A 17,315-nucleotide genomic window follows, 5' to 3' on the forward strand; every position below is an offset into this window, starting at 1 on the left:
AAGATGAAAGCAGTGTGTTCCGTTTTACTTCAGTGGCTTATATTCACACAGGTGTGTCCGCTTGGTGGCGCTGTAGCAGCTGCCAGGTCTATCACAAGGAGATTAACATTCATTTATTTCTGGTGCAGGACTTTTTATTTTTATAAACACATGTATATGAGCCTTCAGTTATCAAGCTTCTCTTTTTTAATATTGCTTCTTTCCATCTGCTGCTCTGAAGGTTTCTTCCCTTTTTTCTGTTTCTTGGAAGTATTTCCTGATCCGATGTGAGGTCCTGGGACAAGGATGTCGTATGTGTACAGATTGTAAAGCCAAATTTGAAATTTGTGATATATACAGGACTGTCTCAGAAAATTAGAATATTGTGATGAAGTTCATTTTCTGTAATGCAATTCAAAAAACAAAAATGTCATGCATTCTGGATTCATTACAAATCAACTGAAATATTGCAAGCCTTTTATTCTTTTAATATTGCTGATTATGGCTTACAGCTTAAGAAAACTCAAATATCCTATCTCTAAATATTAGAATATCATGAAAAAGTATACTAGTAGGGTATTAAACAAATCACTTGAATTGTCTAATTAACTCGAAACACCTGCAAGGGTTTCCTGAGCCTTGACAAACACTCAGCTGTTATAAATCTTTTTTTTACTTGGTCTGAGGAAATATTAAAATTTTATGAGATAGGATTTTAGAGTTTTCTTAAGCTGTAAGCCATAATCAGCAATATTAAAAGAATAAAAGGCTTGCAATATTTCAGTTGATTTGTAATGAATCCAGAATGCATGACATTTTTGTTTTTTTAATTGCATTACAGAAAATAAAGAACTTTATCACAATATTCTAATTTTCTGAGACAGTCCTGTATTATCAGTGAGCTGAGCTAACGTTTAAGAACCGTAGTGCCGCTTCCTGTAAACCTCAAACATTTGGGGTTATTTTCTACACTGCGCATGTCATACCGCATACCTGTCCTCCTCCAGCGCCGCCTGCTGTAACAATGTATATTCTATTACATTGTTTTATATATATATTGTTAATACTTTCTTCTTTTTTTGTGTGGATATTGTATAGTTTATTCTCATTCTTATTCTTTTTTTAGTCTGCTACTGCTGTCGGGTGTTTTGCACATAAGAATTTCACGAACCGATTATACTTGTATAAAAGGGGATGTGACAATAAAAACTTGAAACTTGAAACACTCCAACATGGCAGCTCCAGTTACTGCGCATGCGTCAGACTCTCGCCATCCCTGTTAAACTGCACTCTAGCGCCCCCTGCTGTAACACTCCAACATGGCAGCTCTACGGTCATAAACCTAACAACGTTAGCTTTATTCAATAGTCCTGTTTTTGTCAACAAGCCTTCAGTGACCTCGACAAAACAAAATGTGGCGGTTAAACAAAGTTCGTCACAAAGCTGGCCGGCAATGTGACAGTTTGGAGGCGCTGAAATTAAAGAGACGCGAGCATGAGAAAGGTGAGTGTTGAGCAGCGTTATGTTGACTAACTTTAACGTTGTCGTGTAACTTATGAGTGTTAACTTATCGGCTAGTTAACGAGTTGGCGTAACGTACACTTTCCGTTGGTCGTGCATGGTCGGTTAGCTGTTCACGCTAATGCAGTTAATCAATAATAATAATAATAAAAAGGTTTACCTCACTTTAAGTGCTCGCTAGCTTTATTAAGCTACGTTAACTATGCTGCATTTTTTTCCTATCATGGTTCCTGTATAGATGAGTGAGATAAACAATCAACATAAAGCATGGATTTAACCCCGAATACACACGGACCATGTGTCAAACCACCCTGGGCACAATATCTTCTATATCGACGACACGAATATATGTCTCATCTTGTTAAAACTACATCTGTAACTCAAATGATCCTCCAGCTAGTTTGACATCATCCACAGGGTATTTGACAGATTACTGTCTTTTAAAGAGTATCTTTGCACTGAACAGTAGGTTTGATTGCGTACTCTCTGTCTCTCAGATGACTGAAGCACAAGGTTAAGTGATTGTTGTCTGTGTTAAATGTTGTAGCGCTGAGACAAGCCCGCAGAGACAGGCAGCTGGTGAGCAAGAGACTCCTGCTTAATGACGATGAGGACATGCCACAGGTCACTATGGACACCAACTCCGGAGAACAGGTGAGACAGACACTCATGAATTATGGTCTGGATAATATTAATAATAATGACCAGATTCAGATGATCAAGTCAAATTTCCCAATTGAATCTGCTCCTCGTTTATAGGACGTGGTCAGTTTATTCCTCAAACTTCAACACAGTGGGCCAGAAAGGGAGGCTCACCTGAGAACTTTGAGTAAAGTTCTCCGCGACCCATCAGCACAGCTCACCTTCATCAAGTAGGGTGATAACTTGTGTTGCCACATCAAGCGTGATATTAAATTACATTATTGACATCCATATCTCTGTTTCTCGTGTGTTGTCTGTGTAATAAAACATTCTCCCTGTAGGCAGGAGAATAGCATGCATCTTCTGGTTGGCTTCCTCACTGGCTCAGATGCTACTTGCCGTCTGCACGCTGTTCGGTGCCTTCATGAGCTGTCTCACTCGTCCCACACCAACGTGTCACCTGCCTGTCTGCCTGCCACCCCCTACCTGCTCACCTACCTGTCTGGCCAGAGCACCAAGTTCACTGTGAGTATCCTGTCATACCAGTTGAAGTGTATTATTATCCCCTAGTCACGCAGGATATTTTAACTTCCCATGTTTGTATGTTCATGTGTCCGCAGGAGCTGTGTCTGTACACGCTTGGTAATTTATGCCCAGACAGCGATATTGTAAAAGAGAAGCTCCTGGCCCAGGGAATCATACCAGCTCTGGCCAACTGTTTAGAGGTAAACTCACCTGTAATACCACCTTAGTCACACCTATATCTTCACTGTGCATTATTAATATGTCAGTAAATCTTTAACAAATAATAATAGCTGGACCTGAATATTTGTTAGATATGTATTTGGGTTTTAATTTTGGTATTCAGATTGATATCTATTGTTTTTTAATGATAGCAAACATGCATATACAATATATATATATATATATATATAATTTGTAGAAAAAGAACAAAGGAACTAAATCTAAATCAAATGTATGCCATAGCTCTGATGCCACACAATATAGTAATGTTAACATGTCCCACTTGATATTTTCTGTGCGTCTGTCCAGAACCAGAGCCATAACCTTGCGGTGGTGGAAGCGGTTGGATTCACCCTCTCTCAGTTTCTCCAGGCTAAAGATGCTGCAGAGAAAATAATCCTGTAATTACACACCAGTTTATCTCTCCGTTCTTTTCAGGACTGTTCTCTAAGAAAATGTTCATATGATTTCTCTTGGCTTCGCTTATAATAAACACTTTTCCTTTGCTTGATAGTCTTCCTCTGTGTCTGCAGGGCGGTCCTTGATTCCAGTTTACCCTCAAACTTGTTATCAGTCCTGACTTCTGACCCAAAGTTTGGCCTGGCACCTGCCATTGAGTGTGCGTGGTGTCTGCACTACCTCACATGCAGGTGAGAGCCAAGTGTCATTAGTCTCGTATACAGTACAGAGTAAGTTGTCCTTATATGTCATCGCTTCAAAAAGAGTGGAATTTCATTTCTCATAAGAGTGGTGATCTTTCTCTCGTGCTTTTAGCTCACTCAATAGCATGAAGGACAACCGAGTGCTGTTGGCCCACGGAGCTTTGTTGCAGTGCAGTTCCCTGGTAGTGTCACTAGGTGGTGCTGTGGCTGAAGGAAACAAAGAAGAAGGGATGGAGCTGGTAAGGATTAAATACATATTTCTTTATGGGTTGTTATTTTTAAGGCTCTTGTTTTTAGTTTTAGTTGTTGTGCTCTGTTCTGTTTTTAAAATCTCAGAACAAATCATGTGCACCACTGTTCATCACTGCGTGTGTTCAAGGAAGACTTGAGTCGGTAGCTGAAAAGCAATAAATAAACCATCTTTGTTATCAGATAATCCAAAAGTTACCAAAGATGTAAACTAAGTGACCTCATTGTGTGGTCTTGGTTTTGCTTTATTTCATTACACAAATTGTAAAGGAGTTCCGTACGGCCTGAAGCTATATTATCGTATTATGAGGATTTTGACATATACATTTACTTTGAAATCTAACTATAAAACAAGGAATTCCTTTCTGTCTTTCTTCATGCTCATTGCACATCTCAAGAACAACTCATCTGAACTACTTTACGAGTGTATTGCTGGGGACCCCCCATTACATACTGGCCCTCAACCTTTTAGACAAAATTCTCAAAAACTAAATTATTTTCTTTCTGGATTTTGTGGATCCAGAGGAATCTGACCATGTAAGCCATTTGCTCATAGAAATAAAAACGCCTATATATATGTGTATATATACATACATATACATGACTTATTTGATGCCATTTAGCCAGTCAATGGGAATATCCAACTAAAACACAAGAAGTCTAAATTACTGTGTGACCTTTGCATATCTTGAGAACCATTTATCAGATTTACTTCACACTTGGTGACACATTTAATAATAATAAACTTTGAATTATTAAGCAAACAGCACTCATCGTTACAAGGTCAGGGCTTTGGGAGTCTGCGGACTGAGTCGAGCATGTCATCCACAACTGGCACGTCCGCATGGGCCGTGCCCTTGACAGGCAAGGTAGGCTGAAGTATGCAACTTTTTCACTGACATGGCGATTTTAAATTGTTCCTCTTTAGTTCATCTGTCCTCTGCTGAGGTGCGTGGGAAACCTTCTGTCCTCCTGTCCAGGGAACGACCTGAGCACTCAAGTGGGTGACGTTGGTATCGTGGTTGCTCTATGTGCACTTCTTCAGGCCTACCTGCAGACCCAGCCAGCGTTGGCAAGAGAGAGTGCCTGGGTCCTCAACAATCTCACAGGTTGGAACAGTCTGTCGTAGTCACACCTGATTGCTGCTAATTCTCAAACACATCTGTCTGCACTGATTTGGGTCTTAAAACAGTGTAAATTGTTATTTGTCTTTACTATATTCTGGTCATTTGGATCTGGGACAAACGGGGCCACACAAGTAATATTCTATGGGTTATATATTATTCTATGGGTTTTACCAGGTAACGTATCCAGGGCTTGTTGTATGTAATGCAAAGCAACAAAAAAATCGATTCAGTAGAATCACACAGAATGCCATTTTTAAAAGTTTTAGATCTAAAAGCTGAAGAAGCCTTGTGTACCATGATGATTGTGATATGTATTATGAGTTCATGTGTGTGATGAAGTTTGCTCCAGTCCATTTTCCATCTTGTATTTTACAGCTCACTCCAGTGCTTTCTGCTCTGCACTCCTGGATCTCAACTTGGTCCCTGGACTGATACAGCTCCTCCCCTTTTCTCAAGGCATCAACACCATGGTCTGTGCAAGCTAGAGCCTCATTATATATTTCTCTTGGAGTTCCTTGTTTCTCACACTCAATCTTATTGCCCTTTTTGTTATATTGTTGTTAGATCCTGAGGATTCTAGCAAATATTGCCCACAAGAAAAAAGAGTTCTGTGCTCAGCTGGCCCATCGGGGATTGTTGTCTGCACTCTGTGCTACGCTTAAAATGGCCGACCAGGAGATGGTGACGTTGAGTATGGATGTCCTTTACATGCTGGTAGTTAGTGGTCCACAGGTAACTTATTGCAGCCTGCTCAGTTGGGATAACCAAACCAGAGAGCCAGCTACAGTGGTAGAAACGGCTTTAACTCTAGGTGTTCCTTCCCTCAAGGTGGCAGAGGAGTTTGTGAGGCAAGGCGGGCTTTCACTGTTGGAAGCCATTCAGTACAACAGTGAAGGAGAGATCAGACGAAGAGCAACACATCTCCTGGAGGACCATCTGGTGTCCTACTCATCGTATTGCTCGGTAAACACTGTGTTCCGTTTGTTGAATTGATGATAATTCATTATTTTATTTTGTTAAATTCACTAATATTAACTGTTTTGCTGCAGGACAACAACCCATGTTCTTCAGGCAACAGGGAGGCATCCCATGTACACCTATAGGGGCAGCGTGTCACCGCAACCATGAGGACACACTCGAGAGTACACGACTGCTTGTTTACTTCTTGCAATCTGTAAAAATGTAAAAACAATGTTGTTCAATTTAAAGTCATTTTTAATACCTTTTGACTAATCTACTGGTATCTCAAGTGTTCTTATGAATAGTATTTTATTATATGTAGAGATGAAATATGATGTGTTTTTAATATTGGAGACTTTTTGACTGTTGAATATTGTGCCACCATCACAGAAGAAGACTGAAGTATTTTTGCTCATCACAGTCTCTCATGGTCAACTGGAACAGCTGTCTTACAGAGGATGGGTTTTTATGACCGACTGTAGAGTCAGGGGATGCCAAAGCACCTTTTTGTTGGTATTGTGATGAAGTGTCATCCATTTTGAGCCAATAATGCATTGCCAGTGAAAACTGTACTTCCACGAAATATCAACTTTATTACAGATTTTGGATTCAAGTTTTTGAGAGTAACATATTCTCTGGATAACAATATTTAGGTTTTAGTTTCTGGACCAAATATATTTATTTAGAAATAAGGATTAATAATGAAGACAACATAAGAAGCAGCCTCAAGATCATTGCTCCAGAAAAATCCAACACTAGGTACTGTTATCCCAGCTGTTATCCCAGCTGATGAAATCAATCAACAGAAAAACTACCTGAAAATATTTTGACAATCTATCATAATAAATTAATATAGAAAATAATCAGCAGATTCATTGATAGTGAAATAATTAGTTCCAACCTAACTACACATGAATCTGCAAAAACTCAAATTATATTTTTGATACTAGTGCCAAGGGAGATTTAATCTGAAGACTGCAGTCTATACATCAATATTTCTGATCTACTTATCACTGTAACTATATATATATATAGTTATATAGTTATATATATGCAGGCACGTGCACAGATAGAGCCCTAGTGGTGCTCAAGCACCAGCCCCTTTGCCCTGGATGAGTAAAGTGCCCTTTTTGCTGGAGACACTTTTTTTTAATTCATCCGTATTTAAGAATAAAAGTTACTCTTTCTGTCATCAAGTCCCCCCAAATGTGTTTTAATATCCGACGGGGCATTTATTTGAGTTCTTGTGAGAATTTCGCCTAGACCCGCTCCGCGGCGCTCACGAGCCCCCCCGCCGCGCCCCTCCCTCCTCCTCGGTCCGTGTACGTAATGTTATTTTGTTTTTTCGTTTCATTCCAAATACGGAATACGGAAATCACGTGGTTTTTTCGTTTTCCGTCTGAAAACCAAAAACGGATAAACGGAATACCACCTCCGTATTTCGTTTCTGCTGTCTGAAACCAAAAACGACAGAACGGAAGTGCTTAAAATGAAAGTCAAAATAAAAGCCAGTGATACATATTCGTATTAACCTTAGAAGAATATTAATTAATCAATATAAAGAATAAAGAATTAAACCGGGATATTTTAACGATGCAAACACATAGCAGGGTAACGTTAGAAGAATATAATTTAGTCAATATAAAGAATAAATAATTAAACCTGGATATGTTAGCAACAGTGGTGACGACGGGAAGTTTAATATTCATGTACACAGCAAGAATCACCTTCTCACTTGTTGCATTGTTTGATGCAACACAGTTCCTAATATAGATTAATCAAAGTAATGTTTCTGTGCAGAGTTGTTGCTGTTATTATATTTATATTTCCACCGCAGAGTAAACGGTTCACCTTTATACCACTAGATGGCAGTATACCTGTTATTGATACATATGTATTTAATGCCGTTTATTTCCTCTGATATTTAATGTTCATGGTTAATTTCCAGCATAGTTGTATAAATCATGTATTTACTTCTTTTATTTGGGTCATTTTGGAACTAAACATTCCTACATGGAAGAGTGAGGATATGATGACCACGAGGCAATACATATTGACAATTGAAAAATAAAGAGACAGTAGTTGATTTTTTCTTATTAAGCAGCCTTCAGTTAGCAGCCAGTCACAGCACCACCTGTGCTTCACCTGTAACCTTCATTACTACGTCATCATTATATATATTATATATATATATAAGTTTTTTTCGAGAAATCATAGGTTAGGGCACTTATAAGCTCGTTAGCTTCAGCCTCGACCCTTTTGGTCAGCCACTTTCTTCATTTGTTGAATTATGATTGTTGTATATTTTGCTGATTGAAATAAACTAAATCATCATCAACATGTAACCTGTTCTGTTGTGACTCTGCTGTCTTACTCCTCTGACTACATCACATCACCATCATGTAGTCCTTTGGTCTCCAGAAGGATGGAGCTCTGTGTTGTGTGAACATGTTCTGAGGAGTTGACTCCATGAGTTATTGTATCAGACTGAAACATGGAGAGCACAGCTCCTCTCACATCTCTAAGATGTCTCACATAGTTTATAGTCGTGATTGTTAGGAGTTGTTGTCTGTGTTTAGCCGTATGGCTATATCTCTGCATGTACATTTAGATAAGCCATATTCAGCTCAGAGCCTTCTTTAGCTCAGAGCAATAGGCCATGGCCTTCTTTAGTTTAGAGCAGCAAGTCATGGCCTTCTTTAGCTCAGAGCAGCAGGTCGTGGCCTTCTTTAGCTCGGAGCAACAAGTCATGACCTTCTTTAGTTTAGAGTAGCAAGTCATGGCCTTCTTTAGCTAATAGCAACAGGTTTCGCTCAGAGTAGGCCTAACAGGTCATGGCCTTTAGTTTAGAGCAGCAGCTCACATGTAGCCTACTTATATCTGATCCAATGACATCTGCACACTTCTAGATTAGTAAAGAAAGACAATCTTTGGTATTTTCTAATTCTTTATGTCAAGCACAAGTTAACTACTCCCCTAAAAGAGGAAGCCTTCAGAATTAGTGGTAGCATTGCATTAGGATTACATTCCTGTATTTGAATTGTATTGCTGGATCTCAATTCCTCTGATTCTTCCATCTGCAGTTTTTCTGCTCGCATGATTTACATCATCAAAGTGTTGCCTTCCAAGAGCTGTTCCAAATGAAAAGTGAATGTCAGATGTATGAACCGTCCTGACTGAGCTTCCACTGAAGCTTTATACCTGCTACAAGCTCAGGTCAAAATGGTATTTAGTATTATGTGATTTATAGGTTGGCTCAGATTGTTTATCATTGATGTTTGTTCCTGCTGTGTGATTGTCGTGCTCAGACATCAGCTGTGTTCTTAGTGAAGCAATAGGTGTCAGATTGGCATCCAAACTGAGGGTGTCAGGGTCCTTAAGCTGCCCTTCATAAACAAGCGAGGTTCCCAACCACAAACATCACAAGTAAACGGTTTCTCTCCTGTGTGGACAAGCATGTGTCTCTTCAGATTATTGTGTTTTTTACATTTTTTCCCACAAACATCACAACTGAATGGTTCTTCTCCTGTGTGGCCTCTCATGTGTGTCGTCAGACTTCCATGTAGTGTAAATCTTTTCCCACAAGCATCCTCCAGTGGGAAATCTTCACACTGGGTCCAAATCTGTGATACCCGGCTGTCGGGGAGACCGATTTATCAGCCTGAAACAAGTGATACAATGGTGGCTAATGTATGAAGTTATCATGGCTTCACCGCCCTAAACCGGCTGCAACCGTCTTGTGTGTATATATTTTGGGGTGTACGTTTGTTACCTAGGTCAGAGGTCACTGAACAAGCCATCTTCCAGTGCCTTACTCACACTGGCAGGGGGTCAACACACCGTGTCACTATCAATAGTTGGTGTTTCAGGTCCAGCCTTTCCCATTACAGATTAAAAATGAAATTCGTGCCAGACATTGAAGACATAAGTGTTTATTCAATAAGAACATATTTCTCCCTTTAAACCCCCAACATTTGAAGAAAAGAAAAAAACATCCCGTCAGTTAAGTAAGTAAGTAAGTAGCTTTTATTGTCAATTTCTTCACATGTTAGACATACAAAGGAATCGATAAGACGTTTCCCACTCTCCCACGGTGACACATATAAAAGTGCACAGGCACAACAGACAAGACATTTCCTAATACTAAGTAAACATGAAGATAAATATTCACGTACAGTTGTTATAAATACTATATATATATAAATACTATAAATACTATATATATATAAATACTATAAATACGTAATATAATTTTAGACAAGTGAATACAAGTGATTAAAGTGCAGAGTCTTGAGTGATTTTTTAGGGGGGCGGGGGGATTTGCAGCTTCCTGTCAGACTGGAGGATTTGGCTGGGGGGAGTGAGGGGAGAAAATTTAGCTTCCTGACAGCTCGGTGTATGAAGCCATTCCTGAGTCTGGTGGTGTGGCAACGGAGGCTCCTATACCTTCTTCCAGAGGGTAGGAGGCTGAACAGACTGTGTGCAGGGTGGCTGGTGTCATTCACAATCGAGGTAGCTCTCCGGGTGAGGCGGGTGGTGTAAATGTCTTGCAAGGAAGGGAGTGGGGCACCAATGATCTTACCAGCTGTGTTCACTATGCGTTGCAGTGCTTTCTTGCTGTGTTCAGTGCAGCTACTGCCCCACACAGTGATGCAGCTGGACAGGATGCTTTCAATGGTGCCCCGGTAGAATGTGTTCAGGATGGGTATGGGAGCTTTCGCTCTCTTGAGCTTGCGGAGAAAGTAGAGGTGCTGCTGGGCTTTCTTCGTCAGTGATGCAGAGTTGGTTGCCCAGGAGAGGTCCTCACTGATGTGCACCCCCAGGAATTTGGTGCTGCTCACTCGCTCCACAGCAGCACCATCGATGGTCAGTGGTGGGTGTACAGTGTGGCTTTTCCTGAAGTCAACCACAATCTCCTTTGTTTTGATGACATTCAGCAAGAGGTTGTTGTCTCTGCACCACGTGGTCAAAAGGTTGACCTCCTTCGTTGACCTCCTTCGTTGAACCAATTAATTAAAAAGCACAGACAATAACAACTTAGACACACACAAAAACATCAGCGTTGACAATTTCTCCTTGAGATGTCGATGAGGCCTTTGAGTCCATCTTTGAACGGTTGTGGCAGATTATTCACTGCATTGTCCAGCAGGACACTTGTATCAGGGCACTGCAGAGCAAATTCCCTCACTGCAGCTTCCTGGTCCTGTAAACTTGGAAATGGGTTGGTGCCAAAGTCTGACACTCGTGTCAGTGAGCCCACTTCCTGGTCGTACCAGTCTGCAGCCACAGATGCATTTGGCAAAAGGTCTGTCGACAGCTTCTTTGGGCATCCATCTCTGGCCAAGTAATTTGGTATCCCCCTCCCTGTAATAATAATTCAATGTGGCTGTCACAACCATGCCATGTATTGCAACATGCTCCTTCTAGTATTTGATTAAACATGTTTAAGAAACATTCAATAGTAAAACATTTTGAAAATAATTATTCACATTAAAAAAGGATTGAAAGACCAACCCGAAGACATACCAGGAATCCTGTGTGCATTCCATGCTTGCACAGTTCGGTTAACACCGATCTGGGCCAACTCACACCTTGATAAACAAATATTTCCCCGCCCCCCCAGACTAACTTACTTTCACACATTTCAATATCTTCAGTTAACCATTCTGAATAATTAATGAAAGTGTGAAATAGTTATTTAATTACATGTTGATTAACTGTGTTGCATCAAACAATGCAACGATTAAGTTCCAAAATGACCCAAATAAAAGAAGTAAATACATGATTTATACAACTATGCTGGAAATTAACCATGAACATTAAATATCAGAGGAAATAAACGGCATTAAATACATATGTATCAATAACAGGTATACTGCCATCTAGTGGTATAAAGGTGAACCGTTTACTCTGCGGTGGAAATATAAATATAATAACAGCAACAACTCTGCACAGAAACATTACTTTGATTAATCTATATTAGGAACTGTGTTGCATCAAACGAAAAAACCACGCGCCACCTACTGGCAGATTTAGCTGGCGGATGTTAATCGCGCGCTCGCGGACAAGACATTCTCCGTGACGTCACTGAGTCACCATGGAAACAGTCTGCGCTCTGCGCTTTGAAGTCGTGACGTCACGGAGCAGCGAAACAGAGTTTGTATATAGCAGTGATTTCCAGTAGAGCAGTAAGAAGAGAAGAGAAGAGAAGAGAAGAGAAGAGAAGAGAAGAGAAGAGAAGAGAAGAGAAGAGAAGAGAAGAGACGAGAAGAGAAGAGAAGAGACGAGGCTGCCCGGGAACGCGTGATGTCCGATGGGAGAAGAGGACCGGCTCTGCTCTCCGGCCCTCGGTGACGAGGCGGGAGGAGCGGGAGGCGGCGTCGGTCCTCGTAAACCCCGGTGGTCACCGCTGTCATGCCATCACACACACATCTACAACTTCCTGTTATATCTTTTCACAATAGCTGAACATTTTAATAAAATTAATGTTCATGAATTCATGTGACTAGACAATGTGACAATATGTCAAGATAGATAGATACCCGATACGTTTGTGTGTATGCACTACCTGCATATACGGTATGGCTGAACTCATGCATACAAAGAGATTTAGTGGTTGAAAAGTGAAAGTAAATCGTGGATTAAAAACTCTTACGGTCTGTAATGAAGAAGAAAAAAGGCCTGTTCTCTGACTTTAGATCCGTTATTGAGATCTTTATCGACATCAGCTGGAGATTTGGCGGTACTACAGCAAGTCTCACATTTCCGTCAGGCGCCGTGTTGGTCACCTTGCATGACGGAGTTTTGGTTTGACGAAGGACCCCAAAACGGCGGCTCATCGTTGGCTTTTATAGTTTCATCGAGATTGTTTGTGTAAATGAAACCGAATCCATCTGAAATCAGGAGCATTTGATCTAACACGCCGGTAAATATTATATTGGGCACCTATGCAGCTTGTTAGCGTGCAGATGGACGTTGTATGTCTGTAAATGTGGACGAACTCGAGTGTTAACGCACGGAGCAAAAGTGGCGCTTTTCTATGAATGGGCTCTTAGTCCGTTGAGCACAAGTGAACTGTGTCGGCTTAAGTGCACAGGTGTGACTTATCGAGGCTAAACACAGGTACTGCCTCGGCTTTGCAACAAAGAAGCGATGTTCACAAACAAAGTTGGTTTCCAGACTCACTGAGCGTGAAGTTCGTCTTTTTGTAATGCTAAACTAACATTAGCATTGCTCTTCCGTCATTTGCATGTAAACTAACGGCCACAAAGTTCAGTTGGTGCATCCAGGCTGCTGACCCTCTTCTAAGTCACACGGGCTGTTTTTTTCCAGGAGATAATTCGTTGTAAGGTCACATTTACTAATCCGACCACATTGCTAATCGTTACTTCCTCTACAGTGCAGCGTTGTTCAGTTTGAATTATCCCTCCTTAAACACCCGTTCAGCACGGGGACATTTACAAGACTGGGCAATAACTGCTCAAAGAATGAGACGCAACTGTTCAAACACAGAACAACCCTCCTTATCCTCTTTGTTTGTTTCCCCACAGTCTTGAGCTCGGTGCTCTGTCTGCAGCCCCTGAAGACCGTTGTGGGGAAGCTAGCCCAGCGGCATAGTAAAACGATACGAAACCAATTGTTCTAAAAGCACCAAAATTGGCACACATGTAGATTAATACATTCTGAACAATTTTGGATATGGAGGCATTCAAGATTCTCCCCGTAGCACATTTGGCGGCCATTTTTTGAAAATGGCCGCTATTTACCATTAGCGTCATTGAATATGTACCATAATTTGTCTTTTTGTGGATGCTAGAGGTGATAAGTGTGCTAGAGGTGATAAGTAGTGTACAATTACACATACTTGTGTGCTTACCAAATAAAATGGCTACCATTTTACAAGAAAAATGAATTTTACTTTGCAGCGGCAGCGGTGGTGGCAGTGATGGCGGCTGCAGTAATAGTATAGTGTTGATAGTCATGGTACTTGTAGTAGTAGCTTGTGGTAACATGGTGGTGTTTTGTGTCTTTGCAGGTGAGGCTTTGATAACCATTCAACTGGTGGTGGATTACAGCAGCAGCAGCACCACCTGACATCAGAGACGCGTTGTTCCAGACTGCAGCCATGGCAAAGAAGTTCCAACTGGTCGATACTTTTGAGCAACGTACTCCCACAACACCTCCTGAGACAAACTGGAAGCTGTGTCTTGTATGTCAAGAGGAGACAACAGAGTCACTTGTGTGCCCAGTACTGTCTAAACGCCGAGACCCTGGGAGTGGATACACGACAATGGCTGCAAACTTGGTCAAGTTTGATGAACTAGGAAAACTGCCAAGAACTGTTCAGTTACAGAGACTAGATGAAGGACAAGGTGTTGAGGCGACAATGGTTGCCCACCAGGCCAAGTGGCATAAAACATGTATGCTCCAATACAATAACACAATGCTACAAAGAGCAGAGAAGAGACTCATCGCAAGCAGCTCAGCATTTGGTAGTACTGACAATGTCCCAGGCAAGCGCGCCAGAACACACTCTTCAGAAGCCACTACCAGCGGCACCTCCTGCTTTGTCTGTGGAAAGTCTGGCACAGAGACCCTACATGAAGTAGCAACCTTCCAGGTGGACACACGCGTACGGAAGTGTGCAGCGCAAGTTGGGGACAATGAACTCATGGCCAGGCTCAGCATGGGTGATATGGTGGCTCTGGAGGCCAAGTACCATTCCAAGTGTTTGTTGGCTCTTTACTATCGTGCAAAGACCACTGTAGAAGCCGAGCAGAAAACTGACCATGAAGGTGTGATGTCAAGAATCGTACTGGCTGAACTGGTCCTGTATATCGAGGAAACCCACCTAGAAGAGGGCACCGCCCAGTCTTCAGACTCGCAGATCTTGCAAAGCTATACACGACAAGAATGGAACAGCTCGGGGTTGCTTTGTGCAAGAAAGTTAATAGCACAAGGCTGAAAGAGCGCCTGTTAGCCCAGTTACCAGGCCTGAGATCCCAGAGCAAAGGCCGAGATGTTCTACTAGCGCTTGATGAAGACATTGGTGAAGCGCTAGGCAAAGCCTGCGAGCAAGACTGTGACACTGAGGCAGTTCACCTTGCGCTGCTGCACAGATAGTTCGGCGATATATGTTTGAAGACACTGACCGATTCCGTGGATCATTCCCGGCGGTTGTCAGGAGGACTCTGTGCCAAACGTACTAGTTGCAATGGTAAATATGGTGCTGGATGGCCCCAGCATCAAGAACCAAAGCCATTCCTCTTCGAGACAAGCAGCTCTTTCCATTGCGCAGCTTCTCAAGTTCAACAGTGTCAAGCAAAGTCGGAAACAGGGAGCAACCAAGACACAGGAGCCTCCAGCTGTCAGACACAGTACGTCTCAAGAAACTCCTCTTCCAACCTATGTTGGGCTGATGCTGCATGCTGAAACACGCAAGAGAGGACTTGTGCTGGGGCTGGCATCGGAGTGATGATGGGCCCTACACACCACTCTGGACCACACTCCCTGAGGCATCCAAGACCTGCTATGAGCTGGTGTCTTGCGGATGCAAGAAAGGCTGCAGAAACCGCTGCAAGTGCAAGAAGGCTTCACTGCAATGCACGGGTCTGTGTTTCTGTGAAGGCGAATGCCAGTAGATTAGGACAGAAAACTTGCTAGCCAACATTATGATCTGTAGACATTCATAATCCTGGTGACCAGATTTGAAAAGTTCAGAATCATAATTAACATAGTGTGGCAAAATCTACGTTATTGTATTACATGTATGTACTGCAGGATTACACAATACTGAAAGTTATTGTATTGGCAACTGTTTATTGTGTCCTCTTCTTGAAGCCACTTAGATTTGTTCATTTATATTAGATCTATCCATAAATGTATAACTGTAAGTACTGTGCCTAGAGACTGGGCTTTTGGTCGACTATATAACTACAATCTGACCATACTGTAAACTCCCCGTACTCTGTGTATTATTTTGACTACCATTCCATTGCAATTTTGCCAGCAATTTGAAATAAAAAAGCAACTTGAGCAATTAAAGTGTGTTCCTGAAATCATGTACTGGTTATTAGAGGTATTTGGAATCTTCATCAAATGTCCACTTTTTCCACAAAATGGCGGCCAGTTTGGGGGCCATTTTTGAGAAGATTCATCTAAATATATGTTAAACACTTATTGATGTTAATTCTGATGTAAAAAAAAGGAATTTTGGCCCATCTAGCACCATACTAACGACACATAATGAAGTCTATGTAATGACGCTAATGGTAAATGGCGGCCATTTTGAACAATGGCCGCCATATCTTCCACAGGGCTAATCTTGAATGCCTCCATATCCAAAAATGTTTAGAATATATTAATCTACATGTGTGCCAATTTTGGTGCTTTTAGAACAATTTGAACAATTGGTCTGCTATGCCGCAGGACTACCAAGAGTTCCAGGAAGTGAATAATGCAGATGTGTTCCATACATATCTGAAATCCCCTACAATAGCAATCAAACAATTTTAATGTATCAATTAGGACATTTTTCAAAGTAAAAGTCCTAAATGTTTAAAGAAATCGGTAATTTATTTAATGTTTGAGTTGCTTTCTATATGTATTTCCTCATAGTCCTCATAGCAATAATGCTACACAATAAATAGAATGCTTCAATCAACACCGTGATCGGTATTATCGGATCGGAAGATACTGATTTCGGTGATCGGTATTATCGGTGATCCCCAGATACTGATTTCAGTGATCGGTGATCGGCACCAAAAACCTGATCGGTGCATCTCTAGAAACCAATAAATGTTTTGATTGGCCACATCGAAGTGCAACATGCACATGCTCAAGGTATGTTTTCTCTTAAAATATGTTTAAACTCAATACAGTAACTTCTGAAGAGTTCTCTGTTGTGAATGTTTTGCAGTTCATGAAGGCAAACAGGCATAAGATTGTATATTGTCAAATTATTTATCAGTAATACAGTAAAAATGATGGGAAAACTTTGCAAGTCGATTTAAAATTTTAAGTTAGGGGCCACTGTGCTCCCAGTAAAAAAAGTTAGTCTGGAGCCCTGAAGAGTCACAATGTTTGCATGAATGACAGTTTATCCGCCCAAAAATGAAAATGTAATTTGTATGCCACAAAGACATAGTTAATATATCTCCAGAACACTTTAAAATATGCGACGTTTGTTGCACACATATGTTAGAAACAGTTAATTGTATGCAGGGCAGTTCAATACACCACGGTAAAGGTACAATAAACAAATATTAAAAGTCTGATTTAATAGACTGAGAATATATTTTTGGGGTGGCTTTAGCTCAGTGGGGTAAGAGGGCCGTCCTGCAACCGCAAGGTTGTGGGTTCAATCCCCGCTCTCCCCGCGTGGAATTCACTGACAGCCAATGAAATTGCAGTATTATCTACGCTGTCCAAT

General features: G+C 41.2%; 1 protein-coding gene across 3 annotated transcripts; it reads left to right on the forward strand.

Annotated features, from left to right (window-relative positions):
* Positions 1-1,306: 1,306 nt before the first annotated feature.
* On the forward strand, positions 1,307-6,485 carry tmco6 (transmembrane and coiled-coil domains 6). Of its 3 annotated transcripts, XM_056440190.1 has the most exons (13): positions 1,307-1,482; positions 2,048-2,154; positions 2,260-2,372; positions 2,484-2,667; positions 2,763-2,867; positions 3,196-3,287; positions 3,420-3,536; positions 3,661-3,787; positions 4,726-4,906; positions 5,300-5,394; positions 5,489-5,656; positions 5,753-5,887; positions 5,974-6,485. In XM_056440190.1, exons 1-13 carry the CDS (start codon positions 1,392-1,394, stop codon positions 6,025-6,027), a joined length of 1,569 nt encoding a protein of 522 aa, XP_056296165.1. In that variant the 5' UTR covers positions 1,307-1,391; the 3' UTR covers positions 6,028-6,485. The 3 variants fall into 3 exon arrangements, with proteins under 3 accessions (XP_056296165.1, XP_056296164.1, XP_056296167.1); XM_056440189.1 differs by having other exon boundaries at positions 5,489-5,887; XM_056440192.1 differs by lacking the exons at positions 1,307-1,482; positions 2,048-2,154 and having other exon boundaries at positions 2,296-2,372; positions 2,456-2,667; positions 5,489-5,887.
* The last annotated feature ends 10,830 nt before the right edge of the window (positions 6,486-17,315 follow it).

This window comes from Pseudoliparis swirei, chromosome 19, assembly GCF_029220125.1.
Source record: "Pseudoliparis swirei isolate HS2019 ecotype Mariana Trench chromosome 19, NWPU_hadal_v1, whole genome shotgun sequence".
NCBI classification, from domain to species: Eukaryota; Metazoa; Chordata; class Actinopteri; order Perciformes; family Liparidae; genus Pseudoliparis; species Pseudoliparis swirei.

Coding starts and splice junctions, on each gene's coding strand:
- tmco6 (XM_056440189.1), top strand. CDS start 1,392: ATGTGGCGGTTAAACAAAGTTCGTCACAAAGCTGGCCGGCAATGTGAC. Junction 2,155..2,259: donor ACACCAACTCCGGAGAACAG/GTGAGACAGACA, acceptor CCTCGTTTATAG/GACGTGGTCAGTTTATTCCT. Junction 3,288..3,419: donor GCTGCAGAGAAAATAATCCT/GTAATTACACAC, acceptor CTGTGTCTGCAG/GGCGGTCCTTGATTCCAGTT.